The following is a 23696-nucleotide window of genomic DNA, read 5'->3' as shown; positions in this document are numbered from 1 at the left end:
ATAAGACTAAGTAAATCATGAATTGATTTTACTACATAATGAGGATCATAATTCCAGTTTCATTTAACAGGTAAAGATAAATATCTCAAATCTCAGATCATGGTGGAAATTAAAGATATCATCATGTGACAGGTGCAAAGGGGCCCTTCCTTCACCTCCTCTAAGTCAGTCCACATCTGTCCCGTGTTTCCTCCCAGTTTGGAATTATTTTGCCCACTTTATACTCAAAAACAGTGAGGCTCAGAAAGGCAGAACCCCCTTAATGTCATTAAAAATGTTTCTCTTAGCTTTCAAAAATATCATGAAGGGTTTGAGAAAAAAGACAAATAGAGGAAAATATGGTGGAAAAGATGACTTGATAGATAATTTAGCATTATTTATTTCGCTTGGTGCTCAGGGATAGGGCAGTTTCTGAAAGCAGCATATCAGTTAAAGATGAACTTGTCTCTTTTTTATTATTTTCCTGGAACCATGAACTTTTAATATACATTTATGTTTTATGGTACTTTAAAAATTACTAACCATACATTTCTGGGATGTCTTTTTTCAAAGAAAACATAAAATGCCAAAAGCACTAATGAATACTGATCTGATGCAAACACTCCCTAGGCTATTTTGCTGGAGCAAATTCCTGTTACTCCCTTGAACTTTAAGAAACCCATTATACCTTGCTTCTTAATTTAAAGGTCCTGAACACGTATGCAAAACTTTGTGTGAGCTTGCATGTTTTTCCGAGAAGGTACTTGCCAGGCATTCACAAATTCTTAGCTGAAAGAATCATAATCCTAAACTAAAAATTTAACACTACTTTATTGCAAACACTGAAGTTGCCCTTAAGCTGAAGTTTACAGACCAATTAAAATTCAGCATAACCTATACATAGTCCATGTGGGTTAATCACAAGGCAATATACTTGTCCACATATAGGCATGTATTTATTTGTCTTGACTCTGTACATAACAGAAGGTTCTCTAGTTTTCTTTGAGTCACTAAATCCGAATATCACTTTAAAAAATAATTGCTGCCTTTATTTAGAGCTGCCTTTATAAACTTTAAACTGCCTTGAGGTTTTTGATACTTTATTAAAAACCAGTAATAGTAACCGTACCCCACACACCACTGTAAATACTTTAAGATGTCATTGTTTCCTTCACGTAGCGGTAACATGAATTATGACAAATAAACAGTTTCCATGTATTGGTGTCAATTACCATTGTATCCATCTTGGTTCAGGTCTCCTAAGTGTGCCACAGCGCTACCGAATCTCCCAAAAACCTCGGTTCCCGCAAGGATCTGCGGGTCCCTGAAGACAAGCGCGCTCACTTGCAAATACAGGTAAACTTGCCCTACTTCTCTAGGGCTACTCTCAAATTCACGTTCCATAAAGAGAGGTGCCCCGATCAGTACGTCATCCATTCTGTACGGAACAAAGAGAGAGGTCAGAGCACTGACAGACCTGAGATTCTTTGGCGTACACTTTTAATCCACTAGATTAGTATATTTCCTTGGTATTTTTCCTTTCCCAGGAAAATGAGTATTTTACAATCACCGTATTTCTTTCATTGCTGTCTCTGGGGTAGAATGTTGTAAGAACATTGTAGGTTCATTGTTACACTGAACTTCTTTTTATAACAAAAGATTTATTTATTTGAGAGGGAGAGAGTGTGTGTACAAGTGGGAGGAGGGGCAGAGGGAGAGGGGAAGCAGACTCCACACTGAGTGGGGGGAGCCTGACGTGGGGCTCGATCTCACCACCCTGAGATCATGACCTGAGCCAAAACCAAGAGCTAGATGCCTAACTGGCTGAGCCACCTGGGCGCCCGTACACTGAACCTTTAAACTATGTTACAGTGACTACTTTAAGGAAACCACAGATACTTCACCATTTTCAAAAGCTTCTTAGTGCATTTCTGGAAAATGTAGCTATACAAGTAAAACACATCAAAAAAGATTTTTCTCAAAGTGGATTAGAGTTTGTCTACAACAATAGAACTATACCCTTAAATTATGAAGTTTTCTTTCAGGAATAAGGTTTAAAATAAATTTTGCCTCCTTCTGTCCTCTTGTTACCTTCATTTAAATAAAACAGAGGCCAGAGAGGGCCTCTGAAATATAGAAAGGGCCAGAGGCCTAGAAATATAGAAAGTAAATTTTCCTCCCAAATAAGACTTGATAGTTATTCTTTATAAATGTAGATATTATAGCAGGAAACTAGTAGATAATTTTTAAGGTTGAAAAAAATTCAAGAAACAAATGCCTATGCAAGTTATTTAGAGATAAATTATAACCACCAGGAGAACAAAATCCAAGTGGGTAAAGGTGTTTTCTTCCCAGAGCCAATGGGCACGAAGAGGAATAGAACAGAGCCTTCTAAGCTATTTGAGTTCTTAAAAACGTATGCATGTATCATTTTTTTTTTTTAGAAAATTTGGAAAAAGTCACATCAACCAAAATTCATAATTTAATTGATCAATACTAATGACCTCTGCAGACACCCCTATCTTGGGAGATGCAAAAATCTGAAGAGTGATCTCATGCATAAATAGAAATTTGCACTTGACTTTTATGCCTATATAGATTAGGTAACATGCAGAAACTTGCCAACTAAACTAAAAATATTACCATTCATCTAAAAGGCAGGGACGAGGTGGGACAGTTACTGAGAACACAAAACCTCCTTTAAGGTCTGAGACATCTGCCAGACACTCCAACAACACTCTGAACTGCCTCTCTCTCCAACTTCTTGCCTTCCCTGTAGTGGTCATCTAGTCTCCATTTCCCTGTATGATTCAAGAGACATTCTGTGTAACAATTGTATTTAAGATACTGTGATAAGTGAGTCAAGGAATATAATGACTATTAGGTCAACCCTATTCCTAAGGAACGTACAAGAGAGGTCAAATTGCCACTCATTTACCTACAGACAAGGCAGGGTGAAAAAAAGCATATCAATAATCCAAAATGAATCCTAGAGAGAGAGCTGGAACTTCGAGAGAGTTAGGGAAGGCTCTTGGAGGAGATGGCATTGCACCTGGGTGGGATTCTGACAGGTGGTTCTGGAGGCAGGCTTGCCAGGTGGCAGGGTTCTGAGCCCAAAGCAAGCGTTTCCGAGTGGAGTCAGGGCCAGTGAGTGGTCCAGGTGGGCTCCATGCTAGAGGGATGCCAATGATTTTAATTGGAAAAGCAAACCATGCAAAGAATTCTTAAAACTTAATAATATGAAATAGCAATAATAATAATACATAACAGTAACATATAAAATATGATACTATTATACATTACATAACATATATTATCATTGTTATACATAATCAACGTTAAATATATATAATATATGTTAGGAGCAATAAGAAAACAACCCAGTTAAAAACTGGGCAAAGATTTGAACAGACACCTCATCAAAGAAGATTTATGGATAGCAAATAAGCATATAAAAAGATTCTCAATATCATATGTCATTAGAGAATTGGAAATTAAAACGAGATATCGCTAAAAATCTATTGGAATGGCTAGCATCCAAATGCTGGCAAGGATGTGGAGCCACAGGAACTCTCATTCACGGCTGGTGAAGAGGCAAAATGGTCCAGTCGCTTGGGAAGACTGTATGGCAGTTTCTTACAAAACTAAACACAGGTTTACCGTATGAGGCCATAATCACACTCCTAGGTAGTTACACAAATGAGTTGAAACTTATGTCCACACAAAAACTTGCAATTGCCAAAAACTGGAAGCAACCGAGATATCCTTCAGTAGATGAATGGATAAATAAACTGTGCGACATTATATAACAGAATATTACTCAGCAATAAAAAGAAAATAAGCCACAAAATGACAGGGAGGAACTTTAAACCCCTTTTTTGCTAAGTGACAGAAGCTAGTCTTAAAAGTCTACATACTGAAGGATTCCAAGTTTATAACGTTCTGGAAAAGACAAAACTAAACAGATCAGTAGTTGGAGGGAATGAGGGGAGGGGAGAGAGATGAATAGATGGAGCACAGGGTGTTTTTAGGGCAATGAAGATATTCTGCATGATACTGTACATGGATACCTGATGTTATGCATTTGGAAAAACCCACAGAATGTATAAAAGGAAGAGCGGACCATAATGTAAGCTGTGCACTTTTGTTAATAATGTATCAATATGGGTGGATCGATTGTAACAAATGTACCACACCAACTCAAGATGGTAGTAATAGTAGAAACCGATGGTGGAGGGGAGGAGGAGGGAATATATGTGAACTCTCTGTAATTCCTGCTCAAGTTTTCCATAAACCCAAACTGCTCTAAAAAATACAGCTTACAAAAAAAAAAATAAAGATAACTGGAAAAGTAAATTGAGTCCAGACGTATGAGAAAAGCATGAGTTTTGACGTTATACTGATTTAGATTTAAAACCTGGCTCTTTTAGTAACCAGTTGTGTCCTATTGAACAAGTTACATTACCGAAAAAATGTGAACGTAGAAATAGGCTACTTTATTGGATACATCACTGAAGATCTCCCTTGGTCTCTGTCTCCATCTCTGTCTCTCTTTGTGTGTTTCTCTTTCCAAATGTGCACGCACACGCATACACACAGGTCATACTACAGTATTTAATACATGATAGGTATTATGAAGGCACTGGCCCAGGTGTTGAAGGGAACACACAATATTTTTACATCATAGCAATGTAAGCAGAAAGAGCTCCCGTTAAAAAAGCAAAATGTATCCCCCTTCTCCCTATCCTACCTTGTAGGAGCCAGAAACATGGGGAAATGTGACTTTGGGATCATCTGGGGCTGCTAGCTACTTCTAATAGCCTCTTACTTGTCTCCCACAGCAGGAGACCTAACACATGGTTTCTAGCTAGAAACACTTTAAGTGTTACTTGGCCAACTTGTAATAAGGAAAGGGTGGTTATAGATAGACCTCAGGAATGGTTATTTTTTTTCTGTTCTTTTTAAAGAATTTTATTTTAATTCCAATATTGGTAACATACAGTGCTATATTAGTTTCAGGTGTACAATATAGTGATTCAACACTTCTTTTTTATTAAAAAAAAATTTTTTTTTTAAAGATTTTTTTTTATTTATTTATTTGAGACAGAGCACATGAGAGGGGGGAGGGTCAGAGGCAGAAGCAGGCTCCCCGCCGAGCAGGGAGCCCAATGCGGGACTCGATCCAGGGACTCCAGGATCATGACCTGAGCCGAAGGCAGTCGCTTAACCAACTGAGCCACCCAGGTGCCCTGATTCAACACTTCTATCCACCACCTAGGGCTCATCATGACAAGCACATTCCCAGAGGTGGGTAGAGGGCTGGGAAAATAGGAATGGCCATTATTTTGATCTCAAATTCCAGAACCTAAGTTGGATTGCTATGCTTAGGTAAAACATTTTCTTAAAAATCTTAAAAAAAAAAAGTCCCATTGCTTGCCATCCTGCTGTGCTCCAGGACCAGAAGAGAGCAAGGATTGGAGTTATTTACGCCCCTGGCCTTCCCCTCACAGGAACCCGGTTGCTTCTCCTTCTGTTACAATTATTGCCAGGGTCAAGAGGCATTTGTTAAACACCTAATTGTGTGTGTTGCTGCCTTGTACTTCAAAGATGTCTGAAATGGCTGGTCTCTATTGCAGAGATGGAATGGGGCCATTTTCTCCTTCTATAAAGAAGGAACAAGCCGTATAATTGGTCCCCGAGGGTGCAAACACGATTCAGGACTGACATGGTTTGCTCTCTACATTTCTCACTGCCAACACCGAGTTCTAGGAATGGAAAATTACTCGACCCATCATCGTGAGAGCCTAGCACGTCCACGGAACTTTTGGATTCTTGGAGGATTATGACAGCATTGATTTATTTTGTTAGAAATATATTTCCCCAGATATTTAAGTGTAAGTCTTCTAAAATGTTCTAAATGCCATACAAACAGAGAAAGACATTTGTTTTTCATTTATAATTGTGTTTCCCATAAGGTTGAAAGACAATAACTCTTGGATTTAATTGGTACAATGTGCCTTATAGAATACTTTGCACTTAGTGTCAATATTATTTTATTATAGCAATACTACTTAAGAGCCACAATATATATTGTTTAGGCTGCTGTTTTTAAACCTTGGTTTGCAACACATTAGTGGATTGTGAAATCAATTCGGTGGGTCTTGACAAGCAATTTTAAAAAATGAAATAGAAAAGAACAGAAAATAGAATGAGTACATTATGTGAGGGTAAATATTGTTCCCTGAAACTTTTCTTTCAGTTCTATGTGTGTGTGCCGGGTTGCAATGTCAAATGTGTTTCTTATTATGGACCACAAGCAAAAAAAAAAAAAAAAAATCCCTGAAAAACCATTGCAGTAGGCTATGTGTGCTATTGGACTGTTTTAAAATTAGTTTGCCAAATCCTGGTTTTGAATGTGCCCAATCCAAGTTTAAAGTTTTAAAATATTTTATTAGTAAAGGTATTTTTCATTGACTTTCTGATACATAGTTGTGTAATAGGTTGGGTACCATTCTAAGGGAATATTATATATATTCTCTTATATATATATATATAAGATATATATATACATACATATATATATGTATATATATATATACCCAGCCTGTATGGTTTTGTAATCTCAAAAAATTAATGATGAAGAAATATTATTATTATTAATGACGAGGTTTTCAGTAAAATCCATCCTTTCTATTTAGGTCATATTGGTGGTTTGGATGAGATCTGAGTTATTATGTAAAGGCACTTCAACAAAGGATATATACACTAAGTTTCATTTTATCCAAAATGTGTAATATTTAATCACAATTTTCTTTAACATCTTTGGGTAACATACACACAGGTTTTGTGTCTCTTTTTATGTGTAAATCTGCCCTGATAATATAATATAATGCAAGGCTCAATTTCTCTTCCTTCACATATTGTTTGAGACAGAAACACTATAAATATTTTCTTGAAAAGCAAAGCATAAATAGTGATAAAGAATGAGAGAGAAAGAGAGGACCCAGCAATAAGAATATTCAATATGGAGAATCTAGATTCAAGTTTTCTGAGTCAAATGGTGTTAATGTGTTGGTTTCACATATAAACTTTTCTATATTTCTTTTTTCCCAGTAGTAGATACTGCATGCTAATGCTCATAATTAATTTTTGGAACATGGTTATTTATTAACAGAATGCAGATTAGCAGACTTTATACTAGAGTTGATATCTTATCAGCTGAATTTTTTTATGGTGGACAAGAACTAACATAGCTGATCATTTACATTACAGAAATCAATTTCAATTTACAACTTCTTTCTGTTTTAGTTTTCTGGATTTTCTACTTATTTCAATCATAATAGTAAAACCTGTATGAGAGAACACATACTTAGGCTAAATCTGGGGCAAAAACATAATTACCCAAAGCTGATTCCTTTCAAATAAATTTTCTCTAAAATGTTCTCAAGTTAACAAACTGCTAAAATTCTCTTGAAATTTATCTCCTTTGGGCCCTGCAGAGGCAAAAAAACAATCCAATCGATTAAATTGTAATTCTATGAGTTTCTGAAATAGTATAAATACTGTAAGTTTCAAAAGCCAAAAGAAAAAAACCTTAATTTGCTTGCTTAGGCTCAAGATGAAAAATTCCATCTCCCTTTGTTAAGTTTGTCCAGAAATTCCTAACAGTTTACATTGGCAGAGTTTATAGCTCTGGCTATCTTAAGATAACTAAACTAAAGTTAATTTCACCAGCTTGTTTATATTTTCAAAACAGTCATAAGCTTGACAATATCAACCACCAACCAGCACAAACACCACCGTTTGGTCTTAACTTGTGGAGTCACAATACCTGGAGATTTTTTTTAAATTAAAAAAATATTGGGAAAGTTCACCAATCTACTAATTTGGTCAACATTACTTAATGACATTGTCTTTTCTCCCCCCCCCCCCCCCGATGTCGAGATTTTTGAGCATTTGCAGGGACCTTGCTTTTGTTGCATAGTGGGTAGAGAAAATGTCAAATACTGAGTCACTGCATAGCATCCACTCAGATCCAAGGTTTAGAAGATGTAGACCTTAAAAAAAAAAAGGCTATTGAAAAATTAGAAATTTGAGTAAAATATGGGAATTAAATCTCAGTTTTAATACTGAACTCTACTGGTGATTAATGCTCACTGATGATTCCTTGATCACTGATAAATGCTGGGAAAGCTAAAAGGGTTTTGTGAATGTAAAAAAATATATAGGAATTATAGACTGTAAAATTATATATAAATCATTACTACTGACTCAGTAAAATGCAGCAGACTAGTATAGCTATTTTTAATATAATCATACAGACTGATTTTTCTTACAGACCATGACACTAAAAACTATAACTGAATTTTGCCTCATGAATCAGTTGTTTTTAGACAATCTTATTAAAGTTCTCTGGGTGAAAATAACTCTGAAATTTTGATTTTATATTTTTATAAAGTGGAAGTATGACCTTGCTTGTAAAAATAATGGAAATCAATAAAATGCACACTTAATAAACAGGAATGTAGATTCTTACCAAAAAATAGAGTAAAACACTGAAACACACACATATATAATCTGAAACAGTCAAATTCATCGTTTATGTCTCTGCCCCGATGGGTTGTTCTGCACCTTCCCCAGGGACGAATACCCACCCAGGGAGGTGAGGACATTGCTGTCACTGCTGGGGGTGGTTTTCAGGCCCCCATCTTGGGATCAAGTATAAACCTAGCCACACAAGGTGTCTATTTGAAGGCCAATAATATCAAGCAGTTTTTCTCAAAACACAGGTGCTGCAAAGATGATGACAAATTTATATCTTCATTATTGCAGTCTCAGACTTCATGTGAGTTGTCTATTGGTATTTGGGATGAAAGGTGCTCAGTGGCCTCTATAGCTTACTTATTTATAATAGGGCCTTGAATTTACATAGCATTACAGTAACTAAGAATGGCAAATTACATAGAGACTGAGAATCTATGGGCACGTTAAGAATGGTAATATTAAGGGGCGCCTGGCTGGCCTAGTCGGTTAAGTGTCCGACTCTTGATTTTGGCTCAAGTCACGATCTCAGGGTCATGGGATTGAGCCCCATGGCAGGCTCCGTGCTCAGCAGGGAGTCTGCTTGAGATTCTTTCCCCCTTCCTCTCCCTCTTCCCCTGCCCCTGCTCTCTCTCTCAAATAAATAAATAAATCTTTAAAAAAAAAAGAATGGCAATGTTAAGATAATGGCTGTATTTTTTTGATGCAGTCTAAAGAATTAAGAATATACTGCCTAATAAAAAAGAAATAATGGGCATAGCAATTTTTTAAGAACATCAAGAAAGAACAAACTATCCCTGGAAAATTCCTGTGTTTGTTACTACCATGTTGTTTTGATCAGCAGGAGACAAAAGAGATCCTTTCCTCACAAGTGTTCTTGCTCTTTTCTTAACATGGCAAAAAAAAAAAAAAAAAAAAGGTCCTATAAATGTTGTCACAGAGCTTTGCTATGGACTGGAATGAACGTGTTTCCAGGAAGGAGGCAGTGCCCTGCAGGGCGTAGTGTTGAACTGGGGGAAAGCTGAAAGGATTCAGGGCAGAGTGGAGGAAAGGAAGGGCACACGCTGAGTTCATCTGGTCCCAATAAGGCATTGCGTGGCTCCCCTGGTTGTGGGGGGGAGGTTGTGTTTGTTGTGTTACCATCTGTTGAAAGAAATGTGTTTGCGCATATCCCAAAGGCCATCATGGGATTTTTGTTGTTGTTTTTACTAAAGTGTGGGCTTCCTCAATTGGGACAACACGCCATGTTTTGGACTCAAGTTCTTCTTCAGCCACCCTGCACCTTTTTTTTTTCTAGATCACTAAAAGGTGCTGATAACAAATCCAGTCCATCTAATTTGGAAATTGGGAAGGGCAGCCCTAATTGTTACTTTGTTTTCACAGCTCAGTTGGAGAGGAAAGCAATTTAATTTTCAATGACTTGCTTCCAGGCTAAGACTGCCATTCAAATATACTTTCAGAATATCTCCAAAGTGCAACCACTACAGTTTCCTGTCACTGTCCTGTCATTGCTCTGGCCCTGGGCATTGTCCTGCCTCACCTGGCTTACGGCAGTGGGCTCCCGGGGACCTCACGGCCGAGGAGACCCAACAGACCCAGTGTGTCTGCTGGAACCAAAGTTGGAGTAGGCCATTCCTTCGCTTAGTATCCTCCAGTGGCTCCTGAGATGTGTCCTTCTTGGAAACACTCATTCTATCCCTAGCAGAGCCTGTGTGGCACTGTGCAAGACTGTTTATAAATGCAGTGGCTCACAAACCTTTGTGATCCTGCGCCCCTCTGCCTCCTCTCCAAGCCTCTTTGACATCCTAGGACTTCCAGCAGCTCCCACCTCCGGGAATCTCTTCCCCATGGACCCCACTTCCGGCAGATCATTCCTGAACTTTCCTCAACCTTAACACCGAGGCCTTCCCTATCTACCCCGTTTAAAGTCACAACCCTCCCAATATTTTCTACCCCCCCTTCTGTTTTGCTTTTCTAAGTTTAATTAATAGACTATCTTTTAGAGAAGTTTTAGGTTCGAAGCAAACTCCAGCAGAAAGTACAGAGAGTTCCCGTATACCCCCGGCCACCACAGGCACAGCCTCCCCCAACTCTCAACATCTCCTACCAGCGTGGTGCATGTGTTACAATCGATGAAGCTTCAGTGACCTGTCATCATCACCCAGAGTCCGTGGTTTACATGAGGGTCACTCCCGGTGTTGGACATCCCGTGGGTCTGGACAAGTGTATAGCAACATGGATCCACCATTGTAGTCTCTTACAGAGTAGCTTCACTGCCTTAAAAATCCTCCGTGCCTGTTCATCCCTCCTCTCCCCCCTGGCCTCTGGCAACCCGTGATCCATTTATTGTGTCCACGGTGTTGCCTTTTCCAGGATGTCATATAGCTGAGATCATACCGTATGTAATCTTTTCAGATTGGCTTCTTTCACTTCATAATATGCAATTAAGCTTCCTCCATGTATTTTCATGCTTGACAGCTCATTTCTTTTTAGCACTGAACAATATTCCGTTGTCTGAACGTGCATTTACCCACTGAAGGACATCTTGGTTTCAGCCCTTCCATTTTTTTTATTCCTATTTGGTGTTCATCACCATCTAAATATGCTTTACTTGACTTACTTACTTTTTGTCTGTAGTCCCCAACTCCCCACCTCTAGTATAGCTTCTATGAGGGTAGCAGTGACTATTTTGTTCTCTGCTATATCCCAGCACCTAGAACAGTGCTGGTGTATAGTAGATGCTCGAGAAATATATGTTGAATGGAAGAATAATAAAAAAGATCTTTTCCAGGGGCCCCTGTGTTGCTCAGTCGGTTAAGTGTCCGACTCTTGATTTCAACTCAGGTCATGATCTCAGGGTCGTGGGAATGAGCCCTACATCAGGCTCTGCTCTCAGTGCAGAGTCTACTTGTCCTTTTCCTCTGCTCCTTCCCCCACTTGTGCTCTCTCTCTCTCAAGTAAATAAAATCTTAAAAAAATATATTTTTCAAAAGGTGCAAAAGTAACTAAATTTTTCTCCAGTCATATGCCACCATAATATATAAAGTACATTTCTATCTACATGAAGATCATAGCTAATGTCCATCAATGATGTATCTAAAGTGCTTGCTTAGCCCAGATCCTGGAACATAGTCAGGATTCTGCAGGTATTTGATTTTTATAAAAATGTGAACTCTCTGAGTGCAGAGACCTATTTTGCCTTATTTGCCACCATATTCTGTACGCTAAGAACAATGGCTGACACACAGTAGGTGCTCCAATGATATTTATTGGATGGCTAATCAGTTTATCTCAATGTATTGGCTTTCTTATTTAGTCATCTGTTTTATCTATCAGTTAGATGGTTTTAGTGAGCCAAAGAGATGTTTAATAATAGTTTGTTTTTAAGGAATGACTTAAACACAACCATAGTTTATCATGGTGTTTGATCCAAGCTCAATTGTAATTTGCTGCCATACTCTGAAAAGTTCACTTATTATTTCATCTTCTCCACGGGCATTACTAGTATGTTGGTTAAAGCCATGCCAGGAGAAAAAAAAATGTTTATTTATGTGCAAATGGTCCATGAATGTATCACATGCTAAGTAAGGGTAAAGAGAGACAGATGAGCAAATGCTTTTATGACTTTGGATTTCAAATGGCCAAGGACTATTCAGTTCATTAAATTAAAGATAAAACTAAGTAAAACAGTCCTTTTCTGGAAGTGGGAGATGTGGAAAATCTCCATAGAGACATAAAATAGGACTATAGAATTCTTTAGTAGATGTATCCTCTTGCCCTGAACCCCCCCCCCAAAAAACCAAACAAAACAATTAAAACAAGAGAGCCTCTATCTTGTTGAAGAAGTATGGAAGGATCTATTTCATGAAGGAAAAAAATGCAACATTTTTGTGGATGAATATAACATATGGTGAGTGAGGAAGTTCTTATAAACTTACCCATCATTGTTAACATCTGACACTGTGACCGTATATCCAAAATAAGATGCCATCTGCAAAGAAAAACCGTGAAATGACATAGTTTATGTTCAAAAATAATTTTTATAGTCCTCTCTCAATTTTTCCTGAAGGATGAATCTCATTGCAGCAGACTTCTGCATTAAATTCATGGACTCCTGGACATGGACAGAGTCTTAAAGTCATTCAGACTGACCCCATGCATAATTTCCCCTCAGTACCCCTGACATCTGCTTGGTCATCCTCTGCAGCTATTCAACAATCAGCCCATTCAATTTGTGGACACAATTATTAGAATTTTCTTTGCTAAAATTGGCACTTCTGTAACTTCTAGTCCTTAATCCTATTTAGTTCTGCCATGTTGAACCTCACAGAATGAATCTAATTCCACTCCTGTATGATATTTCATATGGAAATATTTGTAGCTGGCTCACCATCATGGCCTCTCTTTCTTAGAGATACTGCATGTGATACCAACGAAAAGATAATACCCCATGAATGCATTGCCCAGAGAAGAGTTAAGTAGGATTTACACTCTTTGCTTTGGGCTCTTTATATCAATGAAGCATAAAAAGGGTTTTAATTTCACGGGAAACCATGCTCAGTATCAATTCATATTGAGTTCATTGTCAACTAAGGTTTCTAAATCTCTTCTGAGTATAATTAGTGAGCCACATTCTAGCTCTTAAGTTTTTTGTTTTTCAAGCTATGTTTTCAACATTTATCATCTTTTCAGATTCAGCGCATAGTTTTGAAGTTGTCGAGATGTTTTTTTTCCACGTTTTGGCATCCAGTGCTTTAGCTGACTTAGCCTCCCATCATCTTCTAATGTAATCAGTCTACAATCCACTAGAAAGTGTCCTCCACAGAAGGCAGAGATTTTGGTCTGTGTTGTTCAGTCTTCTGTCTACACTGCCTGACTAGGGTCTAGCTCAGAGTGGGTGCCAGGTGCCAGATACTCTTTGCAGAGGGAATGAATACATGAGTTAACAAGTGTCATGAAATAATTAAATTCTCCCACCTCTTTTCTCTATTTCAAACATATACAGTTGCTATAGATGAATATTTGTGTCCCTTCCTTCCCCTAAATTCAAATATTGATCCTAACCCCCAATATGATGGTATTAGGAGGTGGTGCCTTTGGGAGGTGATTAGGTCATGAGGGTGAAGTCCTCATGAATGGGGTTAGTGCCCTCATAAAAGAGACCCCAGAGAGCTCTCTAGCCCTCCTTCCACCATGTGAGGACCTAAGAATATGTCTATCTATATGAATCTCCCCAGATACTGAATCTGCCTACCTCTTGATCCTGGGCTTCCCAGCCTTCCAGAACTGTGAGAAATAAACATTTGGGTTTTTTAGCCACCCAATCTATGGCATTTTTATTATAGTATTCTGAAGACTAGGATATAGTTGCCAGGTACCAAATGCTCTTTGCAGAGGGAATGAATGCATGAGTTAACTGTGTAATAATAATTCAGTTTTCCCACCTCTCTTCTCTATTCCAAACATATACAGTGAAGTTCTTATTTCTGGTGTGGCATTGTGTGGACTTCACTCAGAGGAGTTTCATCATTTATGCATTAAATGCTGAGGTTCAAGACTGAAGAACTAGGTGGTATTGAGGACAAGAAGTTATAGAAAGGCCAAATTTAATAATGTTTAAAGAGCTTCTAATGATAAAAATGTGAAACAAATCTGGATAAAAGAGAAGTCTTGCCAGATTTTCAATAAACCATTAATTACCATCACTTGAGAATAGTTCAAAATTTATAAGTTCATCCAACTTCAGTATTGTCCTGGCCTTACTTCTCCATATGTACCATAAGAGTATCATGAGGGACATTGTTAAATGCTTTGTTGAAAATTGCAGAGTAATGGATAGACCAAAGCCCTAATGGGGGGGGGGGGATGTAAAAAATGCTCTGTGTTCAATAGAAAACTTTATTAATCAAAATTTCTAGACAAATATATTATTCCAAATCTACATATCTATCTAAGAATGGAGCATCTAAGGGCCCTAAACTATGATCCAGAAGGTCAAGATGTAACTTGGCCACATTCAAATGTGAGGCTTCCTAGAAGTTCAGTAGTGTGGGCTTCTGGTTAGGAGAGAATATGGGTTGCCCCGAGAAACTGATTCAATTAACGACTGGCTCCCTTAGATGGCCATACCACATTCATTGTTTAAAGGAATGTGGCAAATTTCAACAGGTCACAATACCCCGGACAACTCAGGGTGGTGGATAAAGTATGACCTCAGGCCATATTAGGTTAGGAGAATGACAGACACGTCCCTCATTCATAATAAGACCTCAGCCAGTGATGGTGGATGAGGAACACTATCTAGTCCCTGGGAGGAAGGGACCGGAACAAGATAGCCTGTCAACCTCCACATCATGTTGGGAGGGTGGAGGGCTCCAGTCACAGTGAGAAGGGAGGCAGAGCACAGGCCCATTGACTCTGACAGATACAATGGGGCCTACGAGAAGCCTGTGTTTTCTCAGAGGGAAGGCGGATACCTAGAACTCACCACCAGGCACACTATATACGGGCCTACAACATAACAGGATTGTTCTCAGACCCTAGTAGTTAGTGACACTGCTGCATGAAAGCTGGGATCTTGTCTGTCTGATGCATGGTTATATTCCCAGTGCCTAGAACAGGTTCCAACATATAGTAGGTACTCGGTGAACATTTATTTTATGAATGAATAAATGATATGAATATTGCGATTTACTATTAGTCCTGAGTGACATTGTTTGGTATTAAAAGGTCTTCACCTGTTCGCCAGTGAAGTTCTGAATAAAAGTCATATCTGTAGAGTTAATGATTGAAACCTGAAATCATAGAGATTAGATAGGTTACATCATTTGACAGAATTGGAGAAAAAAAACATTTTAAATTACAACTTAAGTCATTTTTAAATTTTGGGAAAGAGTAGTTAATTATTAACTATATGTAAAACAAAAATGTAATCCCGTAAGAATGATCTTTAAAAAAATCCAATTTAACTTTTATTTATGGTTAAGACTGTGATACTTTCAGATAAAATGCATGCTTACTAATCTGAAAAGGGAAAATAGAAATTGAATTCAAATGAACTCTGAGACCCATTAACCTGATGGCCAGTTAATTGATCTAATCAGGGTTTTTGTCTAAATTCATTTCTGTGTTTACGTTATTATGAGAAACTGATGTTTATGGCTCTTCACAAAAAAACAAAACTGAAAATTTTAAATGTTATCTACATAGCAAAAATATTACCTTTAATTCTATTCAGCCAACCTAAAATCTGCAGATACTATTTCACTAGACTTTTTAAAAAATAAACATTATTTAAAATATAACTTTTTCTTTTCAGAAGGTCTCTTGATTTTCTTTTCCTAATTTTGTGGTAAGTAGGTATAACGGGTCTGAATGGTATCCCTCCAAAGTTCATGTTGCCCAGAAATAAGGGCAATATTTGGAAATAAGGTCTTTGTAGATGAAATACATTAAGGAACTTGAAATGAAATCATCCTGGATTTAGGGTGGGCCCTATATCCAATGACTGATGTTCTCATCAGAAAGGAGAGGACACACATAGACACAGATGGAAGAAGGCCATCTGAAGACAGAGACAGAGATTGGAGTCATGCTGACACACACCAAAAAAAGGCAGGGGCCACCTGAAGCTGGAATAGACAAGAAAGAACCTCTGCTAGACGCGCTGCAGGAAGTGACACGCTGCCTGACACTGGGATTTCAGACTCTGGTTTCTTGAACTATGAGAAAATAATTTTATATTGTTTTAAGCCACCCAGTTTATGGTAATGTTGTGGCAGTCTCAGGAAACAAATACGCTAGTGTAATAACAATTGATTTTCTCATTTCTACCATATGAGGCATATTAAAATGCTGAGCACATCAGCAACAGTATTCTCTGCAATTATTCCTGGATGAAGCACAAGAATCGTGTGGGCTTCATGGGTGTGACCTGCGCCGTCACACTGGTCCCCACGTTCAATCAGACCCCACCCTTGGTTTAATGCCCAGCTGTTGTGATCCTGCAATTCTTAAATTTGGACAAAGGGCCCTGCATCTTCATTTTGCACCAGGTCCCACAAACTCTGTAGCTGATTCTGTACATAGATCAGGAAAAAAAAAAAAATCTAGCTTCACTGGTTTTCCTTCCTTTTTTAGTAAGCAAACAAGCATACAAGCATGGATCTATAGGAGCTCACTATTAAAAGGCATTTAAAACCATTTAAAAGTTGAATGCAATGAAACATTTCTTTGCATATATAAGAAAATACCCAGCAATGCATTCTTTGTACTCACATATCCAAAATTCTGTGCTCCTCTTGGAATGCCAGCAACCAGTTCTGGGGATAAAAATAGTCATTGAGAAGGGGGATTACATATATTTTAAAGTTATGCAACACATCAGTTAAAGATAGTGCTTTTTACATGAGTAACCACCATGTGAAGAGCTGGAAGTGTGAAGTCATGGTTTTGTGTTTCCTTTTGCTTCTGCTACAGACTATGGAATACAGAACAAAAGTTGTACTGTGAGATTTACCAGTCTTCATCACTGGTCTCCATGTGTTTTTGCCTGTATAGCATAAGCCTGGCTTCTCAGCTCTGTGTGTGATTTGCAGATTAAACCTCTTACTCTGGGTTTCTCTAGCTTTCACTGTGGTGACATCTTTTGTATTAGTGTAAAAAGTTTAGCTTCTGTCACATGAACATGTTAAAACAATTCTGGTTACCTAAAGAAAAGCCATCATAAATGACACGAGTCTGGCCCCCTTGGAAATGTTTACTGGTAGCAGAATTAGCAGGTGACCTGGTAACTAAGGGTCCCCCAGAAGGGAAGCTTCACTAATAGAAACAGAAGAGGCAAATCTTGGGGAAAGGGTCCATAGAACTCATTGCACTATGATCTGGCTCTAGATTCAGAAGGTAATGGTGTTATTCCTGGTATACCTGGGATGTGTCATTTAACCTCATTTTTCCAGTTACCTGCAATTGGAGGGAGTTGGAATTGCTAATTATCAAAAATCTTTCAGTTCTTGTTTCTATAAATCTAAACCAATCTTTGATTCATTGGGGTTAAAAATTTAGTTTAATTTAAATAGGAAGGGCCTGGAAGAGAATCCCCTTCCACTTAAATTTCCCTTCCCCTCATCCTGCCCTGAAAGGTATAGCACAAGTTCTAGCATCAACTATATCTGGTTTGCTGTGTTCTAGCAGAGGTGGGTGGTCATGCTATTAGCATTAATAATCAAAAAAGATTCATTTGGGGTTAGATGTTGGACTTTTCAATAGTAAATCCATTCATTCAATCAACAAATATTTATAGGCAAATGGAGTATACAGTAGTGAGCAAAATGGACAAAATTCCCTGCTTTCATGGAACTTATACTCTGGTTGGAAGAGACAGTCAATTTAAAAAGCATAGTCAATGAAATGGCATATTTGAAGGGGATAAGTGTAGTGAGTGAGAAAAAACAAACAGTAAAATGGTACAGGGAGTGCTGGAGGTAGGATGGGGAAGGACGTATGACTTATTAGGACACAATTAGCAGGAAAGGACATGGCAAGAAAGTGACATTGGAGCAAAGACCGAAGAAAGTGAGGCTTTTCTTATGGAGAAGTGGGAAAAGTATGTTTTAGTCAGAAAGAATGGCAAGTGCAAAGATCCTGAGGTAGAAGTGTGTCTGGAGTATTCAAAGAATAGCAAAGAGACCACGGTAGCTGGAGAAGAGGGAGTGAGGAGTAAAGGGGTAGGAGATGAGGTCAAAGTAACTAGTAGCCTCATGAATGGAGTCTCTCAGGTCATTGTGAAGACTTGAATTTCAGACTGAATGAGTTGAAAAATCACTGGATCAAAGAAGTTACACAATCTGACTTCTGTTTCTAAAGGACCACTTTAGCTGCTGGATTTAGAGCAGACTACAGGGGGACAAGGGTAAATTCAGAGAGACCGGGTAAGAGTCTACTGCAATAAAGTAGAAGCTGTGCTGGAAGTGAGAAGTGGTCAGATTCCGGTCATACTTTGAGAGTTTAGTTAGCAGGATTTACTCATGAATTGGATATGGATGGGGTGTGAGAAAAAGAGTACAGCCCAAGGCTGACTTCCAAGGTATTTGGCTTGAGCAACTGGGAGGATGGCATTGTCACTTACTGAGATGAAGCTGTTGGAGGGTAGATCACGTTTCGGGGGGAAGGTTAGGAGTTTGCTCATGAGCACATTAAGCCTGAGACAGCTATTCAAATAGAGATGTTGAGTATTGAGTTTGAGGTTCTAGATCTTAGAACATGTATCCCTGAACCTAGAATTCAGTGTAATCTGGAGAAGTACCACAAGCCTGGAATTCAGTATAAGCTGGAAAAAATAAGTGAGACTGGATAAGAGTACCAAAACTCAAAGAGGAAATAAAAAGCCCAAATATTTAACCCGGGGACACTTCAGTGAGATGAGAGAAATTAAAGGGGAGTCAGAGATGGAGAAGGAGCCCCAAGTGTCTGGGTAGTCGAGTGAAGAAATGAGGAGGGAATGATGAACTCTGTCAGATGCTCCTGAGAGTTAAGGAAGATGAGTTGCATGAGGCCTCTGGTTTGCTTGACACAAGCTGTTTCAGCTGAGCAGTGAGTTTAAGAGGAGGGGGACGGTGGAACTGGAAGACAGAGATACAGGCAGAGAAGAGTGACAGCTCTTGAAGCAGAGAATACAGGTGCTTGCTGGAGGCGGAAGTGGAATAAGAGATTTTCTTTTTAAGATGTGAGAAATAACAGTATGCTTGTCTATTCATGGGGATGATTAAAAAAACTGATGATATGAGATAGAGAATTAGGAATGGCTGGAGTCCCTTCTTTGAGTCATGAGAGGGAATGAAGCCTAGGGCAAAGTGGAGAGTTAACCTTACAAAGGAGCATGGACTGCTCAACCTCAGCAATGGGAGAGAAGGTGAAGCACGTCCTTGAAGAATACAACCAGGCTGAAAAACTAAGCTATCCCGGGGCGCCTGGGTGGCTCAGTTGGTTAAGCGACTGCCTTCGGCTCAGGTCATGATCCTGGAGTCCTGGGATCGAGTCCCGCATCGGGCTCCCTGCTCAGCGAGGAGCCTGCTTCTCCCTCTAACCCTCCCCCTTCTCATGTACTCTCTCTCTCTCATTCTCAATCTCTCAAATAAATAAATAGATAAATCTTAAAAAAAAAAAGAAAGAAAAACTAAGCTATCTGGACAGATTTCTAGGAAAGGTGGCAGAACTGGTAGCACACTGCTCAGTTTTCAGTAATCTTTACTTGGTATGAATTAAATTGGCATGTAACAACAAACCACCATCCGATATAATGGAGTTGACTGCTTCCAGAATCAGGCCTATCAATCAGAAGACTGACTATCCCATTTGAAATACATGACAACCACTACTAAGCATTCCACAAACATTCAGAATTTCATTTAAAAGACAACAACCATCACACTCAATAACTTTGGAGTCTGCAACCTCACATGGCCACAACACTAGGAGTTATTAAAAGTAAATGCTGGATGAGGAATTCTTAATCTCAGGAAACAAACTGAGGGTTGCTGGAGTGGGGGGTGAGGTGGGAGGGATGGGGTGACTGGGTGATAGACACTGGGGAGGGTATGTGCTCTGGTAAGCGCTGTGAATTGTGCAAGACTGTTGACTCTCAGATCTGTACCTCTGAAACAAATAATGCAATATATGTTAAGAAAAAAAAAAAAGAAGAAGAAGAAGGTAGCAGGAGGGGAAGAATGAAGCGGGGGAAATCGGAGGGGTAGACGAACCATGAGAGACGATGGACTCTGAAAAACAAACTGAGGGTTCTAGAGGGGAGGGGGGTGGGAGGATGGGTTAGCCTGGTGGTGGGTATTGAGGAGGGCACATTCTGCATGGAGCACTGGGTGTTATGCACAAACAATGAATCATGGAACACTACATCTAAAACTAATGATGTAATGTATGGGGATTAACATAAGAATAAAAAAAAAGAAAAAAAAAGTAAATGCTGGTTAAAAATGTTCATAATTATTTACAAATGATCAAGATGGGGAAATTGTTTGTAGTTTAAGGTAAGTTAGAACTGTCACTCAACTATAAAAATATTCAGTTGGGAGGGAAAATAAGTGACTTTTCTTAGATCCATTTCAGTAACTCATGGTAAACCTTCTCTTAATATCAATAATACATGGAGGAAAAAGTTAGATACCTGGCCTCGAAATACATGACCTGGCCATCAACCCCATTAGTGAGAAGCAGAAAGGAGGCTAGTGTCTATCGAATGTCTTCTACCCACTAGAGAGTGTGCCACATGCTTTATAATATTTCCACTGTTTAACCTCTAAAAAGCAGGCATTCATATTCCCTAGGATTGGCCAGATCACTTTCTTGGTTTTTCGTTCACCACATCAGACTCTAAAACAAGAACAAAATATTTTAATCTTTTTGAATGATGAGCACACTTGGGAAGTAGATGGAAGTTATGGATCCTCTCATTGGAAAAGTTCACATACCTGCAAAACCTTGCATATAATTTCTAGGGGTGCAAATCCTGTGAAGTCCATCCATGTACCATCCAGAGTCCAAGGATCCCATATTAAGGACCTCTCATCTAGAGGACATCAAGTCACTCACTGTTTTTCATAGAATTCCAATTCTTTCCAGTCTAATTAAGTAAGTAGTGAACATGGGTAGTCATGGCTTGGTGTGGTCTGATAAATGGATCATGATCTCTGATAGTGCCTTTACATATCCACAAATCATTTTAAACTTGGATCCATCTAGTTATTCCTGTGATCTGACGGAAAATCACTGATCTTCTACCGTCTTGCTCTGTGATACGCTGTCATGCATCCCTCTTAATTTCCTTGGGTCAGGACTAAATGCTGTACTGGGTGGGGGAACTTTCCAAGAGTTTAATGTCATGTTTAAAATCATTTGGCATATTTTACAGTTTCCTTTGCTAAATCACTGAGTGATTATAAGATTTGACTCTTCTAGGGTACTAGGATTTCAATTTTATCTCTGATGGTCCCTAACCCAAGAGTTCTTTCTTCTTATAGCTAATATTTAAATAGCATTTGTTATGTATCAGGAATTATTCTACTGTTTAATGAACATATAGGAATAGCTTATTTAATCCTCATAAGAATCCTATGATATAGATAATACTATCATCTTCATTGTTATCGTCATCACCTTCATCATCATCACCACCATCTCTCTTTTAGAAATTAAGAAATGGAGGCACTGAGATTCAGGTAACTAGGTCACAGAGCTGGTAAGTGGCAAAGTCAGGGTTGAAACTCAAGTGGTCTAGCTCCAAAGTCCATGCTTTTAACTACCAAAATAGATTGTCTTTTAATATCTTGAAGAAAAAATGGAAAGACAGGGCCTTTAAAAATTATGTTTAAAAGAAAAATGTTCTCTTAACAAAAAAAAAAAAAACAACCCACAAAAAACCCTGCTTTCAACCCCTACTTCACTGCATAAAGAGTGTTTTATGCTCTGTGAATTTCTGCTTTGTAGGTCTTGTTGACATGAAACAGTTAAAAGAGCTCTGATGATTTCTAGGGAAGGCCACATTTCATTTACTCTTAATTCTTTGTGAATTCATTAAAACACATTAGTAAAAAGTAGTTAAGGTTCATATGAAACAAGAAGAAAATATTGATTGATTGATTGATTGATTGATGACTGAGTCATTCAATAAACAATATCAGTCTTGTATATGATAGGTATTCTTATGGGCTGAATGTTTGTGTCCCCCCCGAATTCAGAGTATTGAAACCTAACCCCTAATGTGAGATGGTCTTAGGAGGCAGGGCCTCTGGGAGGTGATTAGGTCATGAGGATTGGATTAGTTTTATGTTTAGAGCTTTATCCTAGCACTTACTACAATTTTTAATCAGGTATTTTGTGTTCATTATTTAATGCCTGTCAGCCCCACTAAGACCATAAACTCTGAGAGTAAGGATCATCTGTTCACCTCCATGTGTTCAACACTTAATACAGAGTCTGGCATAGAGTAGGTGCTCAAAAAATTTTGGACAAATAAATGAATGATAAATGCCTTAGGAGAAAGAAAAATGAGATGAGATAGGAGTTTACAGAAGGGAGTAAAAGAAGGATTTCTGAAGGAGATGACATTTGAAATTATACTTTTAAAAAAAAGTAGCATTTGAGCACTGGAAATTAGAGTGGCTACAGAATCAGTGGATTAAAACCAGGGATGACAGCCTTCACAGGATATAGAGGACAGAGGTGAGGGGCATATATGAGAATAGGGGTTAATTCATTCCATTATTTTGGGCTTGAGCATGTCCAAAGGGGAAAGGAAATAATGTGGAGATGTTGGGTTGGAGTCTGGTGGAGAGTTTAGTATGGACATGTTCAATATGAGATCCCAGAAATTAAAGTAAAGATGGGGGATGTTGATTTTTCAAATTTGATCTGTCATTAACAGCACGGCTTTTGTGTAGGCCATTTAATCACCTTATTTTTTTTTTAATGCATAACATGGGATTACTGGACTTGTTTTTTATTGCTTAACTAGATTTTATAAAGATTGATATTCAGTCTTATGGAATTTTTTGAGACTTATAAAGCTGTGCTGAAGTGTATTTTGTTTGTTTTTCTATAGATTATTATCATATACATTCTGGGATTCCATTTTTATACATTTTGTGTAGTGACGAAAATTATATTTATAAAGGGGCTTTTTAGGTCACCTTATCTTTCCCGGGCTTTATAAATGACTTACATTCAATAATGTCTCTCACCTTGCTCAGAGTCTCCAGTAAATTCCCCAGCAGCAACTGAATATCCTGTGTTAAAGAAAAGAAAAACCAATCATGCTTGAAGGCTTTACAAATGAGCTATGTCTAGAAAAATGAAAGAATTACCATAGTACTGCTTTGTTCAGAAATCTCGACAAATATTGCAACATAAAAGTTTAGGGTTCTGTAGAGGGAAAAATTAGTGAAGCCAATATGAACAGTTCTGTACTAAATCCTGGATGCATAATAGACCTGCTTCTTCTGAGAATGGCAGCACAATCAGATTCTGAGGGATGCTTCATAATCCACCTTAAAGTGTAAATGGTGGCCACTGCATTTTAAGGTTGTTAATTCATCAGGATCAGACATGATACTCTGAAAGGTATCTTTTGTGCTCAGGTTTTGCTATTTCTGATCATCAAGAAGGTC

At 38.3% G+C, this 23696-nt stretch overlaps 1 protein-coding gene across 1 annotated transcript in view; it reads right to left on the bottom strand.

The window, feature by feature from the left end:
• ITGA8 (integrin subunit alpha 8) overlaps positions 1 to 23696 on the bottom strand; it is a 183143-nt gene that overhangs the window by 110980 nt on the left and 48467 nt on the right. Inside the window, exons 8-12 of the mRNA XM_035021565.1 lie at positions 23271 to 23315; positions 16798 to 16841; positions 15258 to 15314; positions 12459 to 12511; positions 1212 to 1417 (exon numbers count right to left, since the gene is read on the bottom strand). Of these exons, the coding sequence (XP_034877456.1) occupies positions 1212 to 1417; positions 12459 to 12511; positions 15258 to 15314; positions 16798 to 16841; positions 23271 to 23315 (405 nt within the window). The remainder of the gene's footprint in view (positions 1 to 1211; positions 1418 to 12458; positions 12512 to 15257; positions 15315 to 16797; positions 16842 to 23270; positions 23316 to 23696) is intronic.

Source organism: Mirounga leonina, unplaced genomic scaffold, assembly GCF_011800145.1.
Source record: "Mirounga leonina isolate KUSES-001 unplaced genomic scaffold, KU_Mleo_1.0 Mir_175, whole genome shotgun sequence".
Lineage (NCBI taxonomy): Eukaryota > Metazoa > Chordata > Mammalia > Carnivora > Phocidae > Mirounga > Mirounga leonina.
The sequence above is the reverse complement of the archived record's forward strand: the minus strand, read 5'-3'. Positions and strand labels throughout refer to the sequence as shown.